Source organism: Cebus imitator, unplaced genomic scaffold (genome assembly GCF_001604975.1).
Source record: "Cebus imitator isolate Cc_AM_T3 unplaced genomic scaffold, Cebus_imitator-1.0 Scaffold24, whole genome shotgun sequence".
NCBI classification, from domain to species: Eukaryota; Metazoa; Chordata; class Mammalia; order Primates; family Cebidae; genus Cebus; species Cebus imitator.
The window spans coordinates 8634007-8647004 of NW_016107339.1; the positions used below are offsets into that span (position 1 = coordinate 8634007).

The window sequence follows — 12998 nt, forward strand, 5'->3', positions numbered from 1 at the left end:
TTCCACTTATCATGTGACCTGGTGGGTCACAGCCCTCTGAGCATCAAAGTCTTCGCTGCCCAGACAGATATGAGAATATTTGTTCTGCCTTATTCATAGAACTGTTTGAGGGATATTATGTATAAAATTATCCATAATAATTGAACTATATTTGTGGTGTGTTAATTAGATGCCAAGCATAGCATCATGTGCTGAAATGTATTATTACGTATAGTTCTCACAAGAGCTTTATGAGGTAGCTGCTACTATGATTTCTGTTTCACAGATGAGAAAACTGATGTTCAGAAGTTAAATAACTTGTCGAAGCTTACACATTTGATGAGCAACAGAGTCAGATGCTGTGCTCTGAACCACGAGTACCTCTGTTCGTGGTCCAGTTGTAGACAGGCACATTATTATGATTACTTCCCAGGGCCTAACCCCCCTTGGATAAGCTGAACACTGGGAACCAAAGGTGGGAGGCCAAAACTTGGACACTACAGGAGAAAACTTCTGGGTTTATTTTTTCAGTCTAAAAACTACATGAATCAAAAAATCTGTGGGCTGTAAATAAAGTAGCTCAGCTCAAATTAGCTCACTCAAAAAAGGAAATTTGTTGGCCTCCATTCTCTGAGTGGCAAAAGTGAGGCTAGAGCACTTGGAATTCAAGTTTCAAACAGGCATCCTCAGGGCAGTCTGCCTCATCGTTTCTCATTGCTCCTGCCCTCTACTGGCTGCCTGCCCTCTCTCATACACACCTCATCAGCTTCTTCTCAGGAAGAGAACACCGTTGCCAGCAGTTCCAGGATCACATGTCAGCTGCTCTGCAGCCAGACCTAAGGTGGGATTTCATTTCCCAGCTACAGATGAAACAAATCTCAGGAAGGATTCTTATTGGCCCAGCTCAGGTCACGAGTCTTTCCTTCTGAACCAATCATTATGGCTAGGGACGTGTGGTTCTCTGATTGGCTGCCCAGCTTAGATCTTATGCAACCCATGTGACCAGTGGGAGTGAGTCTGTTATAGGATGGTGGAGTGGGAGGGGGAGATGGCAACACCAATGTGAACTCTGGGGGACTCTGAAGCCTGGGTCACCCCAATTTGTATCCTTTCCAACTGGCAACAGCAACCTTGGTTTTCTCCTTCCTCAATGTATATCTACTAAGAAGTCACCTAATAGGTTGCTCATTTCATATTCTTGTCTTCTTCAGAGAGGCTCATATAGAAGAGACTCATATAGAAAGGTTTCTATATAGAAGGAGGGGGTGAGAATCCTCTCCTGCAAACTAGTTCATTTATACATGTACCTCAACTTCCATGTTTGCAAAATTGGGGCAATGGAACCCGTCTTACTTTCCTCACAGAGGTATGTGAGGAACCCACAGAGTTAATGGATACAAACAAGGCTTTGAAAAGAACAAAGCGCCATATTTACAAACACAGGAGTTATTTATTGATTTATTTATGCTCCTTTGTGCTTCAAAAAAGGATTTGAGGGAGCTTACCAAAATACACACAATATAGTGGGATAAAAATAGTAAGAGGATCGAGCAGAGGGAAAACACAGGTAGAAAAATGAAATAAAGCCAGCGAAAATGCTAGTACCTGGAAACTTATGCTCAAAGTCCCTGAGCAAGTTTGGCTCTGAGCTTCCTCACGGACAAAGTGGGAAACACAATCGGTTAACAAAAGGTATAGTGGTCATAGGATAAGAGACTATCAGCATGCCAGGGGAGGCCACAGAGTTTAGCTTGGCACCAACATCTGGTAGAAATTTCTTCTCATCAAAAGGATGCTGTGGGGTGGGCCAGGCATAGTAGCTCATTCCTGTAATCCCATCACTTTGGGAGGCCGAAGCAGGTGGATCACCTGAGGTCAGGAGTTTGAGACCAGCCTGGCAAACATGGTGAAACCCCGTCTCTACTAAAAATACAAAAATTAGCCAGGTGTGGTGGCACATGCCTGTAATCTCAGCTACTCGGGAGGCTGAGGCACAAGAATTGCTTGAACCCAGGAGGCAGAGGTTGCAGTGAGCCAAGTTCACGCCACTGCACTCCAGCCTGGGTGACAGAGTGAGGCTCTGTCTCAAAAAAAAACAAAAAACAAAAAGAGGATGCTGCGAGGTAGAGTGGTCTGCATATTCAACAATATTTAGAGATCCTTTGATTTTCATGTCACTGGATGTCTAATTCAATTTCACGTGGATTCACTGTCTATGATTTGATTTATGTTAGCTAAAAACGATACCAGCGAAATAGAAAGCACATTCTTTTCCTCTGTCTGCTGCCTTCCTTCCTCCCTTCCTTCTTTCCTTTTCTTTCTTTTTGCATGGTAACACAAGGTTGGGTGCAAGGAGTGGTATGTGAGTTTTCCCCAGTGAAGTATGTAGACAAAAAAGTTCTAGCATCTTGGCTTAGCTGAAATGTATAAAACTCACAGAGACATAAAACTGTTCCAAGCAGGCCATAAAGACGCTGCTGCCTTTGCCTCAGAACTTGGGCTATAATCTGCTGCCCTGGAACAAAATTCAAACATAAATCAGCTTTCACAGTATTTTTAACCACCTACAAAATTCTTCATTTCCTGCCTGAAATGCTTCTGACAGTGAATGATGCCACTCTCCCTCACTCTTGCTCTGAAAAGGTTCCCTTGGGGCAGTGATGGGGACCCCACCCTGGGCCCCACAGCTCAGGCAAGGCCCAAAGGAGGCATAGGATAGAGAAAATGGTCTCCCAGGGTCTCTAGGACAAATAAGCCAGGGATGTGGCTAGAGAATAAAGTGCTTTCGTGCAAAGTTGGAAAGGGCGCCCCCTCTTGGCACAGGAGGTCCCGTGGTTTCCCACCTGGGATGCCCTCTCCTGCATCTTCGCCTGACACAATCTCTTCTGTCCTCCTGGACCCATAGCCTCCACAAAGCCACCCCCAAATACCCACCCCATTCTCTTTATTCTGCACTCCTAATGCATCAATAGTGAGTATCAGACAGCTGGCATTTAATTATATGACGCCTGGCATGCACTATTTCATGTTGTCAGTCTGTCTCTCTAACAAGATTAAAGGGATCTTGAGGGTAATCATTAGTTCTTACTTTATATCTCTCCCTTACAGCTAACGAGGGAGCTTTATCTGGGTACCTTACAAATAACAAGGTCACGAAAAACAGGAGCTTAGGGTTTCTGTCTTGTTCTCCCCACTGTACCCATTGCACAGACAAAACTGAAAGCCAAGGCCGGGCATGGTGGCTCATGCCTGTAACCCCAGCACTTTGGGAGGCTGAGGCGGGTGGATCACCTGGGGTCAGGAGTTTAAGACCAGCCTGATCAACATGGAGAAACCCTGTCTCTACTAAAAACACAAAATTAGCCAGGTGTGGTGGCGCATGCCTGTAATCCCAGCTACTTGGGAAACTGAGGCAGGAGAATCGCTTGAACCCAGGAAACAGAGGTTGCAGTGAGCTGAGATCGCGCCATTGCACTCCAGCCTGGGCAGCAAGAGCAAAACTCCATCTCAAAAAAAAAAAAAAAGAAAGAAATTTGAGAGCCAAAGCGGAGGCTCAACCTGCCCAAGGTCATGCAGTGAGAACTTGATCCAGCCAGAAACAACCCCAGTTCTCCTATCTGCCAGTGCAGTCTTCTACTTCCTTTAAACACTTAGCTCTAAAACCCCCAAAGAGGAGGTTCAGAAGCACATCTCCCTGGGGTAATAAAGACAGACAGACAGATAGCTGGCCCACAGTAATCCATCTGCTCATGGGCAGAGTTTCTAACATAGAGCCAAGCCAAGCTGCTCTAAGGCTCAGCAAACAGCCTCCACGGGAATCCAAGCTGGGTCTCTGTATGTGCCAGGGGGATGAAAGGACCTCAGTGGGGTACTGGGGCGCCTGCATCAGACCTGACACCATGCAGGCCACTATTGTCTGCGATGTCTGGGGCAAAGGAAACTAGCAATTGATGGTCTCAGCAGGAAGGACACATAGGTGGAGAGGGCATCTCCTGTTTACGGAGAGATGCTTGTGTTTACTAGGGGCTGTCTTTTACAACGAACTACCCACCCTTGATAGCAGGAAACCACCCAAGTATTTGCCCCAAATTTGTAACAAGAGACTACACAATAGTGCTAAAGCTGACAGAAACTGAAAACAAAACATTAACAAAAAATGCCAATGGCAACAATTTCTAAGCAAAACCCTATGACAAGCTGGCAGCAGGCTCATCAGTCCTGCTGAGCCTCTCCTGGGCACTCACAGGTCACAGTATCCGCCACTTAGTACTTCTTGCCAACACCCTATGAGTTTCACATGATGTGCTCGTTTTATAGACGTGGAAACGGAGGCTTAGGGAGCTGAAGTGTCTTGCCTCACATCACAGGCTGCTAAGAGGCAGAGCTGGGCTAGGCATCCAGGTTGATCTCCCTCTAAAAGCCTTCCCTTGCACTACAACCCATATTGACTCTCATTCCAACCCCATTTCAAATATTTCGTCCCATTAGCGGACCTGTGGGACAAGGTTTGGTTGGGAAATTATGAGGCTTTTCAGGGAGAGAGACAACAGGCTGCCCATCATTTCATGGGGGAATGGGAGAAAGAGACAAGGGACCGATAGGAGGTGCACCCAGATCTCTGTGGCTTTTTCTTGGTGCCAAACAAATGCAGAAGGAGCCACTTCTAAAAGAACACAGTGTTTTTCTTCCTCTTCTCACCTCCCCTGGGCTGGTGCCTGTGATAATTGGGAAGCAAAGAGTCTGGTTTTTCTGGGATTGGAACCAGTGCTGTGAAGAGTGCTCTGACAATGTGTTGTTGATTGACAGTTGATGGACAATGTTCTTGAATCAGTTTTTCCTGTGCTGGGTGGTAAGCTGAGAACTGCACTAAACAACTGCTCAGTGGCCTGCTTCCCGTTCAGATAGAATTTACTACACCCTCTCTCTGTGGGCCTCAGTCAGGCAGCCAGGCTAGATGGTATCTCAGGCCCCTTCCAGCTCCATCACTCAATGACTCTATCAAGAGGAGAACACAAATCTGAAAACACTTTTTTCCCCCAAACACCGAGTTGGGGTTATTATTCACACACAAAAACCCAGGCACCAACAGAGAGATAACCAGTCAGGAAATAAGGAGCTTTGATTCTGGTCTCATACTCTTTGACCTAATAATTCTACTTCCGCAATTTTATCTTGAAGAAAGAATCCAGAAGAACAGAGCTGTGTACATGAAAATGTTTGCTTTGGCAATATTTGGAGTTACTGTCAATAAAATGACGTCCAATGCAAGAACGGGAGAGACTCAGTGCCACATGCTGCCACTGCAAATGATGATTTCAAAGACACGGAAAAACGTCTTTGGCGGCGTTTTTCAAATTTCAGTTCACCCTCCATTAAGGGGTCATGAAATAAACCTAAGAGGTCTCCTGCCACCAACTCGTTTTTTTAATTAAATCGGCTAGAACAGAAAATAAGAGTGCATCACAGGCGGTAAAGGTACTTACTGTGAAACTTTGGTTTTGGTTTCATCAGTAACTGGGCCATGGTATAAAATGTATTTTTTATTGTGGCATCACAGTCAAAATATTTCAAAGGGCGTGAGTTTACAGTGTACAGTATAGTAGGATTACAACGGTATAAAATTGTGTGTGAGGCCAAGCCAGGAAGGAATAAACAGAAGCAAAGAGGAACTGATAAGGTTGGTAGAATAAAGGATGCTCTGCTTCTCAGTTATATGTTTTCTGTGCTGTTTGTAGTCTGTTATTACAATAAAACAAATCCAAATAAAAGAGCAAGAACTCAAGACATCAAGGAGGAATAACAATAGAAGGCTATTATCAGATTCCATAGGCCAAGGAGCTCAGGGCTCCAGCACAGGCCTTGAAAGACGGCCAGAAATTGAACGGGGGGCGTGGCCTAAACGGGGGTGGGATGGTCGCTGAAACACAAAACACACTGAAAGAGAATATGGGGTTAAAAAAGGCTCTCAGTGATCAAAGCGGCTTAGAACTGGGGAAGAAAGGGGCAGCTTCACTCCCAGGCGGTCCCTTGTGCCTCCCTGCACCGAATTTTCCTCCCTCCATCCACCGAGGCTGAGGTCTCAAGGTAGACGTTGCCCCTCATAAACATGGCCGCACCAAGCCGGCCGCGCCCCTCAACAAGATGGCGACGGCAGCAGCCTCACCTCCCGCTGTCTCGACGGCCAATGAGGGAGAAGCACGGAGACTTGAGCATGCGCATAGCTACTTGGTGGGCGCGTCCAGTGATGACTGGGGGATGCCGGCAAGTAACATGACTAAAAAGAAGCGGGAGAATCTGGGCGTCGCTCTAGAGGTGAGGGGAGAAGTGGGGTTTGGGCCACCTCGTCAGTTGCCTTCTCTTGGCCGCGGGGTAAGGGATGGGCTGGGCTATAGGTGGGAGGAGGAGCCAAGTGGTGGAAGAGAGGGCAACGCGGCTTGGGGAGAGGGACGCGAGGGGTGAGAAGGCCCTCGGGGTTCCCGGAGGCGACGGAGCCCAGGGGGGTGCCGGATGGGCGAACCAGACCCGAGGGCGCCTCCAGAGCGGAAGAGACATGGAAGTGAAGGGGACCCCCAAAGACGGCCTTGCACAGAAGTGAGGGGACTCAAAGCGGGGGACACAGAACAAAAGGATGGGTACAGAGGTGAGGGAGACCGCAGGGAAGTAGGGACCTGTAGATGAGGGGAACTCTAAAGGGCTAGGAGGCAAAGATGCGGAAGCCCATTCTGGTGTATATTACTAATGGTTTAAATATCCTCTAAAAGAGGAAATTTTTCCTCCGGAGTGTTGAAGCTTGTACCTTCAAAATTACTTTGGGAATATGACAAGAGAATTCTGGAATTGGTGATGTCACTGAACGGCTTAAAAATAATTTGCTGCATATAGAAGGGAAAGAAAACATGCATAGTGAACCACTGCTTTCATTGCATTCTCGGTTCATCCTCCCTGCAAGCCTGTGAGGTTTGTACGGATGAGGAAAGTGAGGTTTCAGGTGGAATCCAGGCTCAGGTGGTGGAAGTGGTGGAGCTGAGAATCAAGCATAGGTGGTCTTCCTGGAAATACATCTTGTTTCCTGTTTCCCTTCCCTTAGGGCATCCTCCCAGAGGTTGCAGGAGACGTACAGGGTAACAGTCTTCAGGCTTCGCTAGTGAGTTCAGTGATTATCAGATTTTAGCATGCATAGAGTCACTTACAAGGTTTGTTATAAATGGAGAGTTGTACTCTTCCCATGCCCCAAGTAATTCAGTAGGACTTTGTGATGTGCATTCTTAACAAGGAATCTGCATTTTTTAGAGTCTCGCTCTATTGCCGAGGCTGGAGTGGGGTGGAGCGATCTCGGCTCACTGCAACCTTTGTCTTCAGGGTTCAAGTGATTCTCATGCCTCATCCTCATGAGTAGCTAGGATTACAGGCACGTGTCACCATGCCCGGCTAACTTTTGTGTTTTTGTAGAGACAGGGTTTCCCCATGTTGGTCAGGCTGGTCTTGATCTTAAGTGATCTGCCAGCCTCAGCCTCCCAAAGTGCTGGGATTACAGGCACAAGCCACCATGCCTGGCCAGAATCTGCATTTTTTTTTTTTTTAACAAGCCTCACACACCCCATGGTGATGCAAGTAATTTTACTAGCACCCCTTGAGAAATACTTGCCTACTTGGTAGGAAAAAGGCTGATGGAAATGTGAAGAGGAGGGTTTATGAGTGGTAAAATGAGGGCACTGTGTAGCGGGAAGAACACAGACTTTATAACCTGTATTAGGGTACAATAAGCTGCAGTAACAGAGAAACCCCAAAACTTAATGGCTTCTAGAACAAGAAAGTTTGAGAGTTTTTTTTTTTCTAACAGGCTAGCACAAGGGGCAGCAAATGCAAACGAGTGGGAAAAAATTTGAGTCACCTGAGGTCCATGCGCCCAGCTAAAATTGAACAGCTGCCTTGTTTCAGCTGTCTTGTAAACAAGGGTCCGTATTGTGGTCTATTTAGTGCCCTGTTTTTTGCATTCTCGTGTTTTTTATTGTCGATTTTGCTGTTTTGTTTTTGAGACGGAGTCTCATTCCGTTGCCCAAGCTGGAGTGCAGTGGTGCAATCTTGACTCACTGCAACGTCAACCTCCTGGGTTCAAGCAATTCAGCCCCCTCCCATTCCCCGCCACCGCCTCCTTAGTAGCTGGGATTACAGGTGCCTGCCACCACGCCCAGCTAATTTTGTATTTTCAGTAGAGAGGGGGTTCACCATGTTGGCCAGGCTAGAACTCCTGACCTCAGGTGATTTGCCCACCTTGGCCTCCCAAAGTGCTGGGATTACAGATGTGAGCCACCACGCCTGGCCTAATTTTGCTGTTTAAAGTGCCCCCACCCCTCTCCAAGCATAAGTGCTGTTGGCGTTCCTAAGTCCGAGAAGGCTGTAATGTGTTGTAGAAGAAAACAGGTTTTCTTAGACAAATTGTTCAGGCATGATGTAACTCATGGTGTAACAGCACTATATGTGTTGTTGGTTGCGAGGTCCACTGTTAATTAAGCAACAATATATATTAAATAAGGTCACTTTAAACAGAATCTCACATAAAACAGGATTTTGTATGGATCAGTTGTGAAATGCTGTGTCCAGAGGCTTGCAGGAACCTAACCTGGTTCGGTATTTGCTAATTCAGTGTTGGAGGCAACTTTGTAAGACACAGCTACCAGGGATAACCAGAACCAACTGTACTCAGGCTAAGGAGTATGTAAATGAAGCAATATGTAAATGAGTGGGCGTGTCAGTGTCCACTAAAGCTTTATCTACGAGAACAGGTATTAGACCTTTTGGCCACAGGGCTTAGTTGCCAACTCCTGGTCTAGAGTACCAGGACTATGTTGGTTCTGCCAGATTGCCTCCCTTTGGCTCTGCCAATCTCTCAGGATCTTATCCCCTTATCAGTGGACCCAGGGTGTACCCCCATTGATGTGTCCACCAGCAGGGAAAGAGGAGAATGGAGGAAGCACACCCACTGTCCTGTCCCCAAACTTAAAAGGTCCTGGGCCCAAACTGCCCACTTTCCATTAGCAAGAACTAAGACATGTGACTCCACCTGACTGCAAGGGGGCCAAGGAAATGTGCTCCCCAGTCAGGAGGCCACGTAGCCAGCTACTGCTTGCTTACTATGGAAAAAGAGGCCAGCATGTTTTCACAGAAAGCCTGCAGTCTCGCTGCAGATGGCACCTCACCTCACAGTGTGGTTGTGAGGATTAAATAAAGCAATATGTGTTAAATGTCCAGCACACGCCTGGCACAGGATTAGTAATCAATACACGGTAGCTCCAGCCTTTGTATTTCTTTCGCATCCTTCTACCATGGCTAAGTCAAACTCCTTCTTGGGTATTGGTTTCCTCGTCTATAACATGAAGGACTTAAATTTCACCAGGGGTCACAAACTCCTTGACTGTGGTCCAAATACAGATCACAGATGTCTTCTGTTTTGCAAACACAGATTTTTAAGTTTTTATTTATTTATTTTGAGACAGAGTCTCGCTCTATTGCCCAGGCTGGAGTGCAGTAGTGTGATCTCGGCTCACTGCTGCCTCTGCCTCCCAGGTTCAAGTGATTCCTGTGCCTTAGCCTCCTGAGAAGCTGAGACTATAGGTGTGCACCACCACGCCCAGCTAAGTTTTGTATTTTTAGTGGAGATGGGGTTTCACCATGTTACACAGGCTGGTCTCGAACTCCTGTCCTCAAGTCATCTGCCCGCCTCTGCCTCCCAAAGTGCTGGGATTACAGGCGCAAGCCACTGCACCTGGACGGATTTTTAAGTTTTTAAACTTGGTGGGGCATGTATTCTCCAAGTGCTTTATACTGGGGCGGATTGCATTGCTTTACCCTCTTCATACCACCATAGATATTTATATTTGCTATCTTGGTTTCCAAGTTTACTTTTTGCCTAGGTATTTGAAGATTTGACATCTGGAACCCTGTGCCTTGGAAAAAGCCTGACGTCTGGCTGGCTGTCTCCCCACCTTGTTTCTCAGTTGCCCCCAGCAGGTCTGAGTATTAAATGTGCACTGATGCTCAGTAGCAGTAGATATTGTCCTCTTATTAAAAGTCGTGTGCTCACAGCCAATGAAGTGGTGATTTAATCAAAAATGTTTGTTAATCTGACGAGTGCAATAAAACTCCCACAAGTGAGTGATCTCAGCACCTGCAAACAGTCTCCACTTGTAATGAAGCAATTTCCAAGCAGGCAGCACTCACCCCTAGGGCTGGCTTGGGCCAGCTGTGCAGGCAGTCACCTCCTAGGACAACCAGGGCACCTTCCAGCCTTCACCTCAAAGTGGTTCCTTTTAAGGTCTTTTTATCCAAATCAGTTGCCACCATATGAGATCTCAGAGTTGGAAAAACTGAGTTTTAGCTTCTGAGAGTTTACTCTTAATAAGAAAATTATAGTTCAAATGAGAAATCACCCACCCAGTTCTGATTTTAATGTTGTGTGGGAGGAAGGAAAGGTTGAATTTCAGTCTAAACGGGTGGGAGGATTTGGGCTGATGTAGAACCTGTTTGTGTTTTTGGATCTCTGATAGTAGCAAGCTTTCCTTGGTCATTGCACTTTTCTCTTGTAGCTATTCAAGCTGGTGTCTTTAGATGTTTCAGTGACCCGTTGGTCATAAGTTAACAGATGTGTGGTGTCTTAGCCGATATGTTAAAGCAGATAACTTGGTTGGATCTGACCCCTAGTACAGGAAATCTATCCGTTTGGAAAGCTTTTGGCTACAAGTTATAGAAAACTGACCTCAGTGACTTAAGCAAATGGGAGTAGACTTTTCTCCCTGTAGAAATTTGTAGGTAGGTGGCTACTGGCATAGGTTCAAAAGCTCTGCTATGTCAGGGCTGATATTTCTACGTTCTCTCTTTTTTTTATTTATTTAAGTTCTGGGGTACATGTGCAGAACGTGCAGGTTTGTTACATAGGTATACACGTGTCATGGTGGTTTGCTGCATCCATCACTTTGTCATCTACATTAGGTATTTCTCCTAATGCTATCCCTCCCCTAGGCCCCACCCCCACCCACAGGGAGGATGTTCCCCTCCCTGTGTCCATGTGTTCTCATTGTTCAACACCCACTTATGAGTGAGAACATGTGGTGTTTGGTTTTCTGTTCTTGTGTCCGTTTGCTGAGAATGATGGTTTCCAGCTTCATCCACAGCCCTGTGAAGGACATGAACTCATCCTTTTTTATGGCTGCATAGTAATCCATGGTGTATATGTACCACATTTTCTTTATCCAGTCTATCATTAATGGGCATTTGGGTTGATTCCAAGTCTTTGCTATTGTGAACAGTGCTGCAGTAAACATACCCGTGCATGTGTCTTTATAAAAGAATGATTTATAATTCTTTGGGTATATATCCAGTAATGGGATTGCTGGGTCAAATGGTATTTCTAGTTCTAGATCCTTGAGGAATCGCCACACTGTCTTCCACAATGGTTGAACTAATTTATACTCCCACCTACAGTGTAAAAGTGTTCTTATTTTTCCACATGCTCTCCAGCACCTGTTGTCTCCTGATTTTTTTTTTCTAAAAAAAAAAAAAAAAAAAGAAAGAAAAAAAAGAATGAAGGAGAGGAAGAAAGAGAAAGAGGAAGAGGGAGAGAGAACGGGGGTGTTGCTTTATTGCCTGGGCTAGAATGCAGTCTAAAAATGGGTATGCCTATAATTGTGCTTAATAATAGAGACATGAAAAAAAAAATGAGGGAAGAAAATAACAGACAAGCAGCCAACCGATATTTCATTGAAACCTGTAAATAGATGTGATGTGGTACTGATAAGAGTGTATATTTTTTGTATTTAAAGTGGAGAGTCCTATAAATGTTAATTAAGTTTACTTGTTCCGGATCTGAGTTCAAATCCTGGATATCGTTGTTAATTTTCTGTCTCATTGATCTGTCTAATATTGATGTTGAAGTCTCCCACTATTATTGTATGGGAGTCTAAGTCTCTTTATAAGTCTTAAATATCTGGGTATTCCTGTACTGGGTGCGTATATATTTAGGATCTTTAGCTCTTCTTGTTGCATTGATCCTTTTATCATTATGTAATATCCTTCTTTGCTTCTTTTGATCTTTGTTGCTTTAAAGCAACACCTGCTTTTTATTTATTTATTTATTTTTGCTCTCCATTTGGTTGGTAAATCTTTCTCCATCCCTTTGTTTTGAGTCTTTGTGTATCGTTGCATGTGAGATGGGTCTGGATGCAGCATACTGATGGGTTTTGGCTTTTTTTTGCCTGTCTGTGTCTTTGGATTGGGGGATTTCGTCGATTTAAATTTAGAATTAATAATAATATATGTGAGTTTAATACTGCCATTTAATGTTAACTCTCTGTTTTGCCTATTAGTTGATGTAAATTCTTGATTATGTTGATGCTCTTTACTTTTTGGTATTTTTTATAAAGGCTGATACCGGTTGTTCCTTTCTATGTGTAGTGGTTCTTTCAGAAGCTCTTGTAAAGCAGGCCTGGTGGTGATGAAATCTCTGAGTGCTTGCTCGTTCACAAAAGATTTTATTTTTCTTTCGCTTATGAAGCTTAGTTTGGCTGGATGTAAAATTCTGGGTTGAAAGTTCTTTTCTTTAAGGATGTTGAATATTGGCCCCCCACTCTCTTCTAGCTTGTAGGGTTTCTGCTGAGAGATCTGCTGTGAGTCTGATAGGCTTCCCTTTATGGGTAACCTGACCTTTCTCTCTGGCTGCCCTCAGTATTTTCTCCTTCATTTCAATCCTGGTGAATCTGGCGATTATGTGCCTTGAGGTTGGTATTCTTGAGGAATATCTTTGTGGTGTTCTCTGTATTACCTGGAGTTGGATATTGTCTTGCCTTGCTAGGTTGGGAAAGTTTTCCTGAATAATATCCTGAAGCGTATTTTCCAGCTTGGATTGACTCTCTTCATCACGTTCAGGTACACCTATCAAGCATAGATTAGGTCTTTTCACATAGTCCCATGTTTCTTGGAGACTTTGTTCTTTCCTTCTTATCCTTTTTTCTCTAATCTTGTCTTCT

At 45.0% G+C, this 12998-nt stretch overlaps 1 protein-coding gene across 4 annotated transcripts in view; it reads left to right on the forward strand.

The window, feature by feature from the left end:
• The first annotated feature begins 6187 nt into the window (after positions 1-6187).
• The window catches only part of CCDC167 (coiled-coil domain containing 167), a 28477-nt gene continuing 21666 nt past the window's right edge, over positions 6188-12998 (forward strand). Inside the window, exon 1 of one of the 4 annotated variants that reach the window (XM_017522562.2) lies at positions 6188-6291. In XM_017522562.2, coding sequence (XP_017378051.1) covers positions 6235-6291 — 57 coding nt within the window. In that variant the 5' untranslated portion in view covers positions 6188-6234. The remainder of the gene's footprint in view (positions 6292-12998) is intronic. The other 3 variants (XM_017522558.2, XM_037736236.1, XM_017522561.2) reach the window with 3 other exon arrangements.